Here is a 13,685-nt window from a genome sequence, read left to right as displayed (position 1 = left end):
CCTACTTACCCGTGTGTGCTCCATTCATCTTTTAACAAACATTTTTCGAGTGATCTTCCACGGCTGTCTGAACAGGCCTGTGTTTTCTCTTCTTCCTCATGACATCATCTGAATGCATCTTGGATTTCCATCCCATGGAGGAATGAGAATGTCTGAGCTGCATGTCAATGAATTGCCAGCATCTAAAAGTGTGAGGGGGGGTGTGAGACGGGGCTCGTGTGACTCAGAGGCCATGGGGAGTGTTGACTGGGTGTCGGCGCGGATGTTTGCACACACAGTAAACACTCCAGCTGTGGTCTTTGGACTGCATCGTGTATTGTCCTGCCTTGATGAACCAGTGGGTTTTAAAACGGGGACGCTCAAGGTTTAAATGCAGTAGACGCTTGACCTTAAATGGACATCATCAAGCACATTTCCACTGCAGGGAACGTTTTATGGCACATAGAATCATTTTCAGGGATTTTACAGCTCATTTTAGTTACTGAGTTGTAAGTTCCAGGTTTATTTATTTAATTATTTTTGGCCTACATGGAGCTTGCCATACTGAACATTGCTTATTGGTCAACCTTCTAATATAGTGGAAAAGCAATCAAGACCTCATAGTTCAACAGAAAAGTATACACTCCAGAGACTCAGAGCTTTATTCCATGATGCCACAGCCATCCGTAGCTAAGACTCAAGAGAGAAAATCTGGCCATCCTGCCTGGATGGAAAAAATGATATACTCAATGACCTGCTCTGTCTGTGCTGTCAATCACAGTGACATTTGCCTACTACAGACATCTGTGAGATTACGCATGGGTAAGAAGGCAGATCGCACTTTTCCCCCAAGTGTGATGTCATGATGTCATATCTGCAGGTTAAAATCATGCAGTTATTTGGCTTTGTCTTGGAGGAAGCACGTGATAGCCTTCACCCTGCCTGGTTGTTAGCAGTCTTAGCTGTCTAGTGGGTGGGATTATAAACAATAGCTGACCAAATTGGGGAGAAGAAATGGGAAAACATCCCTGAAATCATGCCTGTACTCACTGTCGGAGCTAGCCCAGCGTACACGCATCTTTAAAAAGGTTACCTCTCCGGTAGCATGTTAGCTCCCACATACTGTACACGAAGGCTTCTTCAAGAAGATTATCTTCTAGAACAATCTTGAACAAGAGCCTCACAGTGATCCAGATTCAGGTTGATGCTCTTTATGGTATTACTTAGAATCAGAAATATAATATTAATATTAATGTAGCTTTTTTAAACCAGCAAAGTGCACGGAAAGTACTATTTCAAGGCCAAGACTGTTTACCGAAAATGGCCCGCTACTAGACTGGTATAAAAAAACCCACACATTTTCATCATTTTTGACTATATCTGTGGCAGTGTGGGAAATCCATCAGATGTCCCTGTGGTTAAATTCTGAAAAGCAGCCAAAAATGATATAAAATAGATAGGGGTTTTGATAAACCTTGAGTTTTTCTGCCAGTACTACACTTAAATAAAATGTATGCAACAGAGATCCATGGAGTGATGAGACAGGTGATGAGACTGTTATTGAGGACGCTGAGCTTGAGAACTCAATTTCCAGTTTAATTTTTATTCTTTAAAAATTTGTGATGTTTTTTGATATGCATTTTAGAGCCTTGTCCCAAATGACATAGATACGCACTATACACTTACGCACTATGCGCTCTAATGTCTAGTATATAAACGTTAGAAGGGTTTAATTAGAGTTTGAAGTTGTTTCCCAGTCGATGGCACATGACAACATCAAATGCAACTACGTCCATTTTAAAATGTTAATAATGTTAATAATTGCCCACCAGTGTCGGCGGCCATCTTGAAAAAATTTTCTCATCAAGTATCAGCACCTGGTAGCCACACCCCTTTTCCACAATGTTAGCAGAACTGTGAGTGTTGAGTACATGAAGTGTCCGACATTCTGTGATTTGGGACACACTTCATTTTAATGGTAGACGAGGCAACTTTCAACGAAATTAGAATGAAATCCTTAAGCCTGTCGTTGGTAAATAAGAGAAAAATAACTAGGTGAAGGGTTTTCCTGTGCTACCATACAATAATCACAGAATCATTGCTCCACCACTCTGGATGTTGCTTAATCTTAATCACAGGCTACAGAAAAGCGCTACAGAAAAAAAAGTTTGGGCTTTTTGTTTGACCACTCAGCAATGTTCAGTATTACAAACCCCAAACCAATCATTCTGACCAACTCTGGAGAAGGATTCAAAAATAGGTTCAGGAACTTTGACCCAGGATCTAAAATGAGGGCTGGTTTCTCTGGTGGAAGTTTTCTGAAGTTCTTGTAAAGGTTCTTGTGGTGGAAACAAGGCTCATATGTGATTCCTAGATTTGCAGATCAATCCAAATGCATCTCTGGCTGTATTGGTGTGGCTAAATCAATCCGTCCTACACATTCTGGTCTTCTAGACACACACAAACACACACACAGAATTCTTGGCTGTCTGCTGCCTTTAAACTGAGAGGCATCTGTCACAGTGCTAACCTGGAGAGAATGAGACATGTACAGTGGCACTCAGACTAATGTTGTCACAACGTTTCAAAAAGTTGCTGGAGCGTTGTGAGAGCTCTTGGCCTTACTGTTCCCATGTTCTTGTCTTTTCTCTCTCTTTTCCTCTGTCAGTGTGTGGTCCGATTGCCTGATGAGCTGTCAAATTGTTTTGTTTCTCCTATAAGGCATCGAAGGAGGCAGGGAAGGCGCTGGTTTGCAAGACTAATCCCACGTTTGAGACTCAACATCACCATCTCCTGCACTGCCTGGAAAAGACTACGGTAAGCGTTTGTTTGTTTTTTAATTAATAGAAGCACTAATGCTCCAACTGTTATTAATAACAATGGCCAATAGAAATAAAGGAAAGGTCACAAAAAGACACATATGTAAGGAGTGCTCTTGGTTAAGTGGATAGCACAGCGCTGTGGAATCCTTGATTCTGATTGGTCAGAAGTCGCTGAATAATTTTCTGTAGTTCTGGCTGCAAGACAAATCACAAGTTTGTATTAATGTGCTCATTAATTAAGCAACATGAGTGTGGTCATACTGCATGGCTGTGAATTTGTGTGTCCTCTTTGGCTTGCAACAAACTGCCGTTAGTTCGTTAAAATAAAATGTTGCATAACAGCAGCTAACTTCTTTTGTGGATGTTTCACAACAGTTTATGTAACTATAAATTGATAAAAAAAAACTATTGCTGGTAAGAGACCTCTTCCTGTTCCAACATGACTGCACACCAGTGCACAAAACAAGGTCCATAAAGACATGGATGAGTGAGTTTGGTGTGCAGGAACTTCACAGAGTCCTGACTTCAACACGATAGAACACCTTTGGGATGAATTAGAGTGGAGACTGAGAGCCAGACCTTCTCGTCCAACATCAGTGCCTGACCTCACAAATGCACTTCTAGAGGAACGGTCAAAAATTCCCATAAACACACTCCTAAACCTTGTGGAAAGCCTTCCCAGAAGAGTTGAAGCTGTTATAGCTGCAAAGGGCGGGCCAACTCCATATTACATTCATGTGCATGTAAAGGCTGACATCCCAGTTCTGGAACAGCTCACAGTCTCCGCTCTAATTCATCCCAAAGGTGTTCTATCGGGTTGAAGTGCAGGCCAGTCAAGTTCCTGCACACAAAACTCACTCATCCATGTCTTTATGGACCTTGCTTTGTGCACTGGTGTGCAGTCATGTTGGAACAGGAAGGGGACATCCCCAAACTGTTCCCACAAAGTTGGGAGCATGAAATTGTCCAAAATCTTTTCACTGGAACTAAGGGGCCACGCCCAACCTCTGACAAACAATACCTGACAACATTCAATGATTTAGAGGAGTGTCCCAAAATATTTTGTCAATATAGTGTATTCATGAGTTGTTCAAAGCTCCTGGTTATACAATCATACTTGAATATATAGTGTGCAGTTATAGAAAGGATTCTTCTTTATATCTTCTGAGGGAGTTTTTTCCCTTGTCACCGTGGCCCCTGGTTTGCTCAATAGGGATAAATTGAAAAGTCAAATTTAAAGTTTTTATATTCCTGTAAAGCTGCTTTGTGACCACTATTATAAGCGCTATACAAATAAAATTGAATTGAATTTAAATGATTGGCTTTTACGTTTGGTCTCTGTTTTGGTGCTGAGTGGACAAGCTTAATGTTAATTTCTAGTCCCTCTCTTCTTCTGCTATTATACTTATTAGTCTGATGCCTGAATCTCACAATATTTCTGAGCTTATTCAGAAAGTACTTGTATTTTTCCGTCAGGCCCATGCCAAGCTCTTAGCAAAAGCATCTCTATGTGTTTTTGCATTTCTAGTAATCGTTTTATTTATTCTCACTACATATGATTTCCTCAGAAGACATTCTATAAATAGCATCAGAAAGCCTCGTGGTTCTCTTTAATAAACCACAGTGCATGAGCGTGTTTTTTTTTTAGTCTGAGTGCTCTTCGCTCTGCAGCTGTAAATGAACGCTCGTCTCCAGAGACCTTGTTAGCAGGTACTGCCAAGAAAAAGACACTTAGCGTCTAACCTCTGCCAGCCAAACCGGTTGCTTACACGGCGTCTGTACAGGCCGTGACCCACTCGTCCCTATCTAGGCCACTGCTCGAGACACTGAAATGGAAAATTCCTCTGTAGGGCCGACGCATTGGAGAGTGATTTGGGACGCAGCCAAAGTCGCAGTTCATCAGAGCTCAGGGACTTTCTGTGATCTCCATTTAGGCCGGGTCAGATTACTGACATGCCTGCTTGATGTTTCTTTTACAGATGAGGTTTGTTTTTGTCAGGGGAAGATTTGCTCTTGGTTCAGTAGCTGGTCTGAGGAGTTTGTGTTGTACATGTTGGTCATTGTTAAATATTCAGCGAATATTTTTTCCTCACACTGCAGCAGCTGTGTTTGGGCTTTTGTTTGTGGGGAAGGCTGCCTGCATATACTCAAGCACTAAATGTGAACTTGTATGATGTTTTAACAGCATCATTTAATAGATCTGTTTTAATAGTTTTGCGATATAGGCAACATTAAAAAATCTTGCCGACTGTAACATTCCCGCCAAAATGTCATCCATAGAGTCTGTGTGAGTGTCTTATGATTGGCTCAAACAAGAAAAACCTTTTGAATTGAAACTTTTGACACAGCAAAGTGTGTTCACCTTGAGCAGTATGCTTTTTAAGCTCATTGGCAAAACCAACCTACCTTTATCTTTGTTGTTCTCGCTTTCAGAATAGTCCCTATTCAGGGTTATCTGATGAGAAAAGTTCTTAGTAGCAGACATCTTGGTGTACAAAGGGCTGGTTTGGCTGCAGGTTTTCATTCCAACCAAGCATGAGCCATACTTGAGAATATAAAGGGGTTAAATCAGTTCAAATCAAATCAAAGCACGGTTGAAATCACTGATTCGGAAACTGACAGCGCAGCATGAAAGCTCAGGTCCATCAACACAGCTTTCCTTCATACCTCAATGACTCACCTTTAGTGAATGCTGGGTTTTTCGGAGCGATAATCACCTAGGAGTTGAACCGTGTACTGTCAATAGCATCTAAAAATGAGTCTGGGGATCACCCTGTCAGCTGGCACACGTGACTCTACTCTCACTGAGTGGGACTGGATAATGATATGAATCCCATGCCACTGAAAGCACTCTTTCACACAGCACTAGAGAATTGTTTGCTGCAGATTTCATTTACATGTGTTTAGAAGAAAATAAATATATAAAAGTAGTACACCAAATGTAATGGTGGGAGAAATTCTTTCAGGAGTGGGTGTGAATGGGAATTTAAAAAATGTAACATTAAACAAAAGCCAAAAAGGAAAGAGAGAAAGACTTTCCCAGGATACTCTTACATAATGTGCAGTTGACAGTGGAATCTGCTTCATGTAACCTGTGTAGTACATTTTGCTTTCGTATTTAGTGTCTGCCTGCATTTCTTTTCTTATCTGACTCCCTACTGTTTTTTGCCTCCACCCTAGCCAATCAGGGGCAACTAGTAAATGTATTTTATAACTAATTTGTCAAATCATTATCCTCAGATTAGCTGTTTTTTGTTCTTTGTTTGAAGTGTAAAGAAAAAGAGGTTTGTTTTCACTCTATTCCTTTTTTCTCTCTCTCTCTCAGAATCATGAGTTTGTAGATGAGAATACGTATGAGACGAGTTGTATGGAGGTGTCCATGGTGAAGCCATCCACCTCACGCTCCTCCTCCCTGTCCTCCTCTCCTCATGGTCTGACCTGTTGCTCCCGCCGCAACAAGCGCAAGAGCTTCAACGTGCCCAATTCCAACATGGCTTCCGGCCGCCGGGGGAGCGTGCAGGAGCTCAGCACCATCCAGATCAGAGAGAGGCCGATCAGCAACAGGTACGTACACACAAGCTGAAACAACCATATTTGTAATTTTTGCGCATTCTGCCAACCAACATGAGGATGAGGATGATGAGCACGTCTGGTGTGTATCAGATACACGGAGATGCCAAGTCTTTCTGAGTTTTGAATGCAATAGACAGATGGAGCAATACTCCAGCTGCCAAAACACAGGTCAAGCTGGACAAACTGTTGCACCATTTTTCCCAAATGATAAGATCAATTCCAGCCTCTTAATGAATACATGAATACATTTATCAATAAATCTGATCGACCAGTTTGACCAGCTCAATCTGTGTTTTGGCAACTGGTAGCTGATTAGACCAAGCTGTATTTGTCAGCCCAGGATGTTCAGTATGTGTGTGTGTGTGTGTGTGTGTGGGTGTGGGTGTGTTTGAGTGTGTAAACATTAGTTCACATTGGCTGCTCTTTCATTTCCAGAGTTCATAATGAAACTTAACAATTCTCTCCATTTATTTATTTTTTGACAACTGGAGAACTGAATACTGAGCCAGGAGAAAACTAAAGAATGATTGTCTGAAACAATAATGCTACATTGACATGACTGAGACAAGGCCCTTAACCCTCTTTGCTCCAGGGGCGCCAAATCATGGCTGACCCTGTGCTCTGACCCAAACCTCCAAGGATGGGATATGCAAAGAAAGAATTTCACTGTGCTGTAATGTATATGTGACAAATAAAGGCTAATCTTCTAATCTTCTTCTAAGCTAATTTCGGGCCTTGGTGCAACCATAGTGATATCATGCTTACACCTTGCAGCTGCTAATCACCGTAAATCTTCATTTTCGCCCCAATTAATCAGCATATTTACAAATAATCTTTATGTTAGTAACAGCAAACTTTGCTAACATTAGGTGTTGTTCTTAGCTGCTGCTAGCAAAAGAAAAAAAATAGATGGAAGGGCAGCTACATGAAAATCAATAAACAACTAGCTTCTCCTATTATTTTCACTTCAGTGAAGGACATTAGAATTGCAGATAAAACCCTGGATCAGCTAATGAACGTCTGGCTCATACACGCTCGTGCAATTTGGACACAGTGTCAGATTATGGTGATTGCCAGACTCTGCCAGCTATGCTAAAGAGTGTATTAGCATTTTGCCTTGTGAGTGTGTGGTATTTAGGAGTGTGTGGTATTTAGGAGTGGGAGCAGTGTTTCCATGTTGACTCATGCTGCTGGAATCCAGTGCAACTCCAGCTGCATCACCCACTAACTAACTCGCCTGTGTGGTCCGACTGACAGCTGGGAGAATCCCTCTCTCTCTCGCTCTCTCTCTCTCTCACTCTCTCTCTCTCTCTTTCTATCTATCTATCTATCTATCTATCTATCTATCTATCTATCTATCTATCTATCTATCTATCTATCTATCTATCTATCTATCTATCTATCTATCTATATCTCTCTCTCTTTCTTTCTCACTTTCTTTCTTGTACCTCTGTCTGTGTCACTCTATCAACTCAATTCAATCCAATTCAGGGAAGTTTTATCGGCTTGACTCACTCTCACTTATATCACTTTGATATTGATGATCATTAAAATATCCTTTTTATGAACACAAAGCAATTACAGCATTTTGCTTGTTGGGGTAACCTTTCCACAAATGTAAAAAAAAAAATTAAATAGGAACAGATAAAGGTCCAGAAACAGGGCACTTAATGAAAGATCTTAAAAAAAGATGAATATGCAAATTTAATTTGCATGCTGGATGCAAATTAATTTGCATTATAGGCTCTTTCATTTTATGATGCAATAAGACTCTTAAAATTCAATACACACAGAAAAAGGTCCAGAAACAGGAAGCTTGATCAGGCATCTTTACAAAAACTTGATGAATATGCAAATTTAATTTGCATGTATGGATCCTTATAGGCTCTTTTATTTTATGATGAAATAAGACTAAGCAAAGCTCTCTCTTTCTGTCTGTGTCCCTCTGCAGCCGTTCCAGTCTGAACGCCAAGTTCGAGGAGACGATGCCGTTGAACTCGGAGCAGCAGCCCTACATCACGGCGGCGGTCATCAGCATGCCGACTCCGCCCGTCACCACACCAGAGGGCGGAGACTCGGCCAGTTCGCCCGACTTCTTGCAGAGCAACATTGTCCGCGTATCAGCTCTATAGACCTACTTTAAGAGGAATCAACTTGGCGTTTATTATTTTTCCCTCTGTCATTCAGCGAGCGGACGCTGGAGGAGCAGGGGATTAGAGAGAGAGAGAGAGAAAGAGAGAGAGCACCGTCTGGTGGATAGGAGGAGCCAATGATCTGAGACTAATCAGACTGAAGCCATGATCAGAACCCTTTATTTCAGCCCTTCTTCTTTGTGCTTGGACACAAGAGCCGTCTGGGCCCACAATGCCGAGCACTAGGGCTTTCCAGTCTTTTCCCAACAGATTTACGAGGGACCATAAATAATGACCATAATTTCCATGCTTGTTACAATTTTTTGGAGTATTGTGTGTCTTTACATTTCTAGTCTTAAACTTGCTAGTTCACAGAATGAGGTGAGGAAAAGGATGCAACAGAAATTCGGTGCATATTGGGGGATGTTTTTGGGTGTTCATTAGGTATTGGGTGTCTTTCTGGGGTTTTAGTTTGACCGTGCTTTTAGAGAGATCTACTAGAACAGAGCTCCTTTTGATATTTGACACTACAAGAAAAATTGAGGTTTTTAAGGTTGTCTGGATGTGTGTGCGACTGTGTGAGTGTGAGTGCGTATAAGGCCTAACCTTTCTTTGCATGTTCTGCATTTGTGAGTCTGTGTCCTTTTTCAAGTTTGGCATGAGCAATAAGGGTTTTTGTTTCCCTGACGTGCGTTTATTTTATTTCTTAACACGTCCTCTTTATCTCTTTACTTTAAACATCTTTTAAAAGTCCTCTCTTGAGACCTGGTCTAAAAGCGTTTGACGGAACACTGATCACGTGTTAACAAAAAAAAAAAAAAGTGTGGCTCATACAGTAAGAATCACTGGACAGTCAAATGCTTCTTTGAAGCCACATGTGATATTCCCCCATACCTTTGTAGGAAATCTTTCTTTTCTTCTTAGCGTCGAGTTCTGAATGTACCGTGAATGCTTTTTCTTTCAGTGTCCCAGTGCATGATGTTCTAAAGAATACGGGATATGGACCGGCAAGGCCACCGTACCCTGATGTGTTTTTTATGTTGGATTGTCTTTTGTCTTTCGGTTGCTCTCAGTGTAAGTCTGAATGAAGCAGCGAATTCCACTTCCATCCAAAACCCAGTGCTAATTAAACAAGGACTTAACACAAGCACTGGATAAAAGACATGTGGTGACAAATTCATGGCCAATAATAGGACAGCGTTCCTACGTCATGGGCTTCTCACCAGATTATTTTATCAGCGCTATAATCATTAGAAGCACTCCTACACACTGTCGAATATCAAAGGGAACGTACGAATAGAGGCTGCTCTGAGTCAGAGAGATGTATTAGTCATGTCTTCACGCACCGTCTCGAATTAGCAAGCCATTTGCATATAATATGAAAAGATTATTTTATTCACGTTTATGCACTTTTTTTCCAAGCGAGTGCAGATGAGTCATTAAAAATAGCCTAATCCATACAAGCACACATCATCAGCCCTCACTCACTCACTCACTCACTATCATTACTGCTTGACTTATGCAACAAGGTTCTTTTTTTGTAAAGATACACTTTGTATTAAATGGGATATCGACTCGGGGAAGGGAAGGGGTGGGGTTATGTGGGTAGAATCACAAAAATACATATTTTTAAAAATCCGATGGTGTCGATTATAAATTATAAATGTTATTTCAGTTGTACAAAAGAGAATTTAAGAAGAAAAAAAAAAAAAGGACAAAAATAATTATGAGAGACTTGCTAGTGCACCTGTGTTGTAAATTTGTTCTTTGGTGTAGTAAATATATATTTATCTGAGTTCCTCGTTTTATCGTCTTCTTTCCCAAAAGGCCCGCGTCCTTGAGTTACAGGATGATGGACGGTAATAGCTGTATCTTTTGTTTTTCCTTTTCAATTGGGAAGTGGAGGACAAGCGCGGTGCATGTGGTCGAGGAAGACGTGTTAATGGAGATAGCCATTGTGTGGGGAATTTTTTTTAATACCGAAGAGACATTCACGTCCTGTTTGTGAAATAACATGATTCAGAAATTTCCCAAATGATGATGGCTTTGAATTCATTTATATTTGTTCACGCTTGTGTTCTAGAAAATATATTATATTGAAAAGCTATAAAAAAAAAAAAAATACAATGCAGTTGTTTAGTCCGGTGCAGTGTCTATGAATAAATAGAAATAAATCATTGTTCCAGTAAAAAGACAGATGACAAACGACTGAAGTGTGTTGTTTTTGCCTTTTACATACTGTCTATCTGTCTGTCTCTACATGGATGTAGATATCTATATCTTTTTCTTTATCTCTCTTTCTTTATCTATACCTCATCTCTCTTTCTATATATCACTCAATACATCTATCTATCTATCTATCTATCTATCTATCTATCTATCTATCTATCTATCTATCTATCTATCTATCTATCTGTCTATCTATCTATCTATCTATCTATCTATCTATCTATCTATCTATCTATCTATCTATCTATCTCTCTCTCTCTCTCTCTCTCTCTCTGTCTTTCTCTACCTGGATGTTAGATTGTTCTCAGCATGTGTGTGAAGTTTAATATTTATTTTCAGCGATAAGGAGCTTAAGTAGGTAATAGATTTTTACCATAATTTTAAAATATTTATCTGAATCCTATTCAGAGTCAGCAGGATAGAAACAAATTATATCACTGAATTACTGTGTAGAGCTTTTTCAGATATCAGATTGTCTGCTTCACAGGCCTGTTTTTACCTGTTTCTGAATAACATTCAATCAAAATGCCATCATTTTTTTTTGTTTTTATAGCATTCTTAGCATCACATATTGTTTATGGCACCTGCACACGTCTTGCTGAACAACCCAGCTTATGATTTTTAATTTTTACCTATTTCCACATTACATTTGTCTCTGTCAGATTGTGTGAATTTAGCATTAGAGCAATAAATGCTCTAAAGGCTACAAGACCAATTCCTACTACTTCTTTATTCTTCATTACAGCACATTATGACCAATATAAATGACATCAATGAACATCGATTGCTGTCATGGATATGCTGAAATTGATGCTGAACTACATTACCCATCAGCCTTGGCAAGTCACATGAGCATGTCGCATATCACTTATCACTCACACCTGTTTCTTCTGTTTCTTGTTACTCCTCATTAGCAGCTCTATTTAAGTTCTGGTTCCTGTGTGATTCTTTGTCACACTTTCATTGTTATTGTGTGGTGGTTGTTTGTTTGCGCTTGCATCTTCCAACTGTGACAATTATAGTAAGTATTTCTTTACCAAACTTTATCATTATCTTCATGTTCAGATAAATTATATAATATGGATTTTTGTTCTGAGCACAACCACAATCTCCTACCAAATCATCCCCCAACCCCAGTCCTAATCTCATGCCAAATCAACCCACAAACCCCCAATCCCAATCTTCTACCATATCATCCCCCAATCACCAATCCCAATCTCCCACCAAATCATCCCCCAACCCCAGTCTACTACCAAATCATCCCCCAATCCCTAATCCCAGTCTCCCACGACATCACCCCCAATTGCCTACCAAATCACCCCCCACCCCCAATCCCAATTGCCTACCAAATCACCCCCCCCACCCCTAATTTCAAATCATTCCAAATCATTCCCCAATCCCAATCACCTACCAAATCATTCCCCAACCCCAATCTCCTACCAAATCATTCCCCAACCCCAATCTCCTACCAAATCATTCCCCAACCCTAAACCCTAATCTCCTTCCAAATCATCCCCAAACCCTAATCTCCTTCCAAATCATCCCCAATCTCCTACCAAATAATCCCGACAACCCCCAAACCCTAATCTCCATCCAAATCACCCCAACCCCCAAATCCTAATCCCCTATCAAATCATCACCACAAACCCTAATCTACTATCAAATCATCCGGACACCCCCAAATCCTAATCTACCAAATCATCCCCTAACCCCCAATCTCTTACCAAATCATACCCCCAACCCCTAATCTCCTTCTAAATTGCCCCAACCCCCAATCTCCTACCAAATCATCACCCAAACCCTAATCATCTACCAAATCATACCCACAACACTAGTCCCCTGCCAAATCATCCCCAACCCCAAACCCTAATCTCCTACCAAATCATCCCCAACCCCCGATCCCCTACCAAATAATCCCCAAAATCATAATCTCCTACCAAATCATCTTCAACTCATAATCTCCTGCCAAATCATCCCAAACCCCCCATCTCCCACCAACCCTGAATCTCCTTCCAAATTATCACCAACCCCTCAGCTTCTCCTACCAAAACATTCCCCAATTCCAGGTCTTCTAACAAATCATCTCCTCTCAAACCTGAATCTCCTACAAAATTACCCCCAACCCTCCACCCCCCAAGCACCAATCTCCTACCAAATCAACCCCCCAACCTCCAATCTCCTACCAAATCGCTCCAACCCTCAATCTCCTACAAAAATCTCTGGAATCTGGATACTACAGTGTTAACTAAACATTGGAAAAAACATCACTTGTTCTGGAAGATTGGGGGGAAAGGTCATCTGGTCTTTTCACAGAAAAACTGACCAGTGTCTACTGTAGGATCAACTAACCTTAAATTAACAACTGATATCAAGTGCACTAGCAAATTATATTGGGTGCAAATTGCACTTAAATTAGCTTTTGTAGCTATGCGACACATGTAACCCCCAACCTGTGGATAAAATGATTCATTTTGAAGTAGCGGAATTTTAAGGGAGAAAAAAATGTGGACTTGGCAATGCAAGGAGGGAACACAGCGGTTTGATGAAAAGTGTGTTCGTTCAGCGAGACTGCACACGGACATGCCAACTACAGCGATCCAACACAGGCAGCAGTCAGGGGTCCAGATTAGCATATTTTCCATCAGAGAGGAGGTAATTGAGATGATTTTTTCAGGAGGCTCGTGAAGGGATTGTACTATATGATACACTGAGAAGTGAAAGATAAGAGATGACGGGGATAAAATGTGAGGAAGTCGAAGCAAGATTTGTACACGCTGCAGCTGTCCAGTGATCGCGGCGCTATTTTTACTCCAAGGTGAAAGGTTAATGCTTTTATTTCCTGGACTGGTTTGTTTTACTGTATGCAGATGCACTGCAGGAAGAGACAGGGGAAGGGAGGGTGGTGTGTGTCAGGCAACAAGTATATGTGTGTCTCTCTCATACACACACA

The 13,685-nt window shown here is 40.8% G+C and overlaps 1 protein-coding gene across 3 annotated transcripts in view; it reads left to right on the top strand.

Moving 5' to 3' along the window:
- kcnd2 (potassium voltage-gated channel, Shal-related subfamily, member 2) overlaps window positions 1–10,687 on the top strand; it is a 155,056-nt gene extending 144,369 nt beyond the window's left edge. For all 3 annotated transcript variants that reach the window (XM_058416592.1, XM_058416593.1, XM_058416594.1), the window contains 3 exons: window positions 2,701–2,796; window positions 6,127–6,365; window positions 8,326–10,687. In XM_058416592.1, the coding sequence (XP_058272575.1) occupies window positions 2,701–2,796; window positions 6,127–6,365; window positions 8,326–8,506 (516 nt within the window). In that variant the 3' untranslated portion in view covers window positions 8,507–10,687. The remainder of the gene's footprint in view (window positions 1–2,700; window positions 2,797–6,126; window positions 6,366–8,325) is intronic.
- Window positions 10,688–13,685: the final 2,998 nt, after the last annotated feature.

Source organism: Hemibagrus wyckioides, linkage group LG19 (genome assembly GCF_019097595.1).
Source record: "Hemibagrus wyckioides isolate EC202008001 linkage group LG19, SWU_Hwy_1.0, whole genome shotgun sequence".
NCBI lineage: Eukaryota > Metazoa > Chordata > Actinopteri > Siluriformes > Bagridae > Hemibagrus > Hemibagrus wyckioides.
This window is presented reverse-complemented; position numbering and strand designations above follow the sequence as displayed.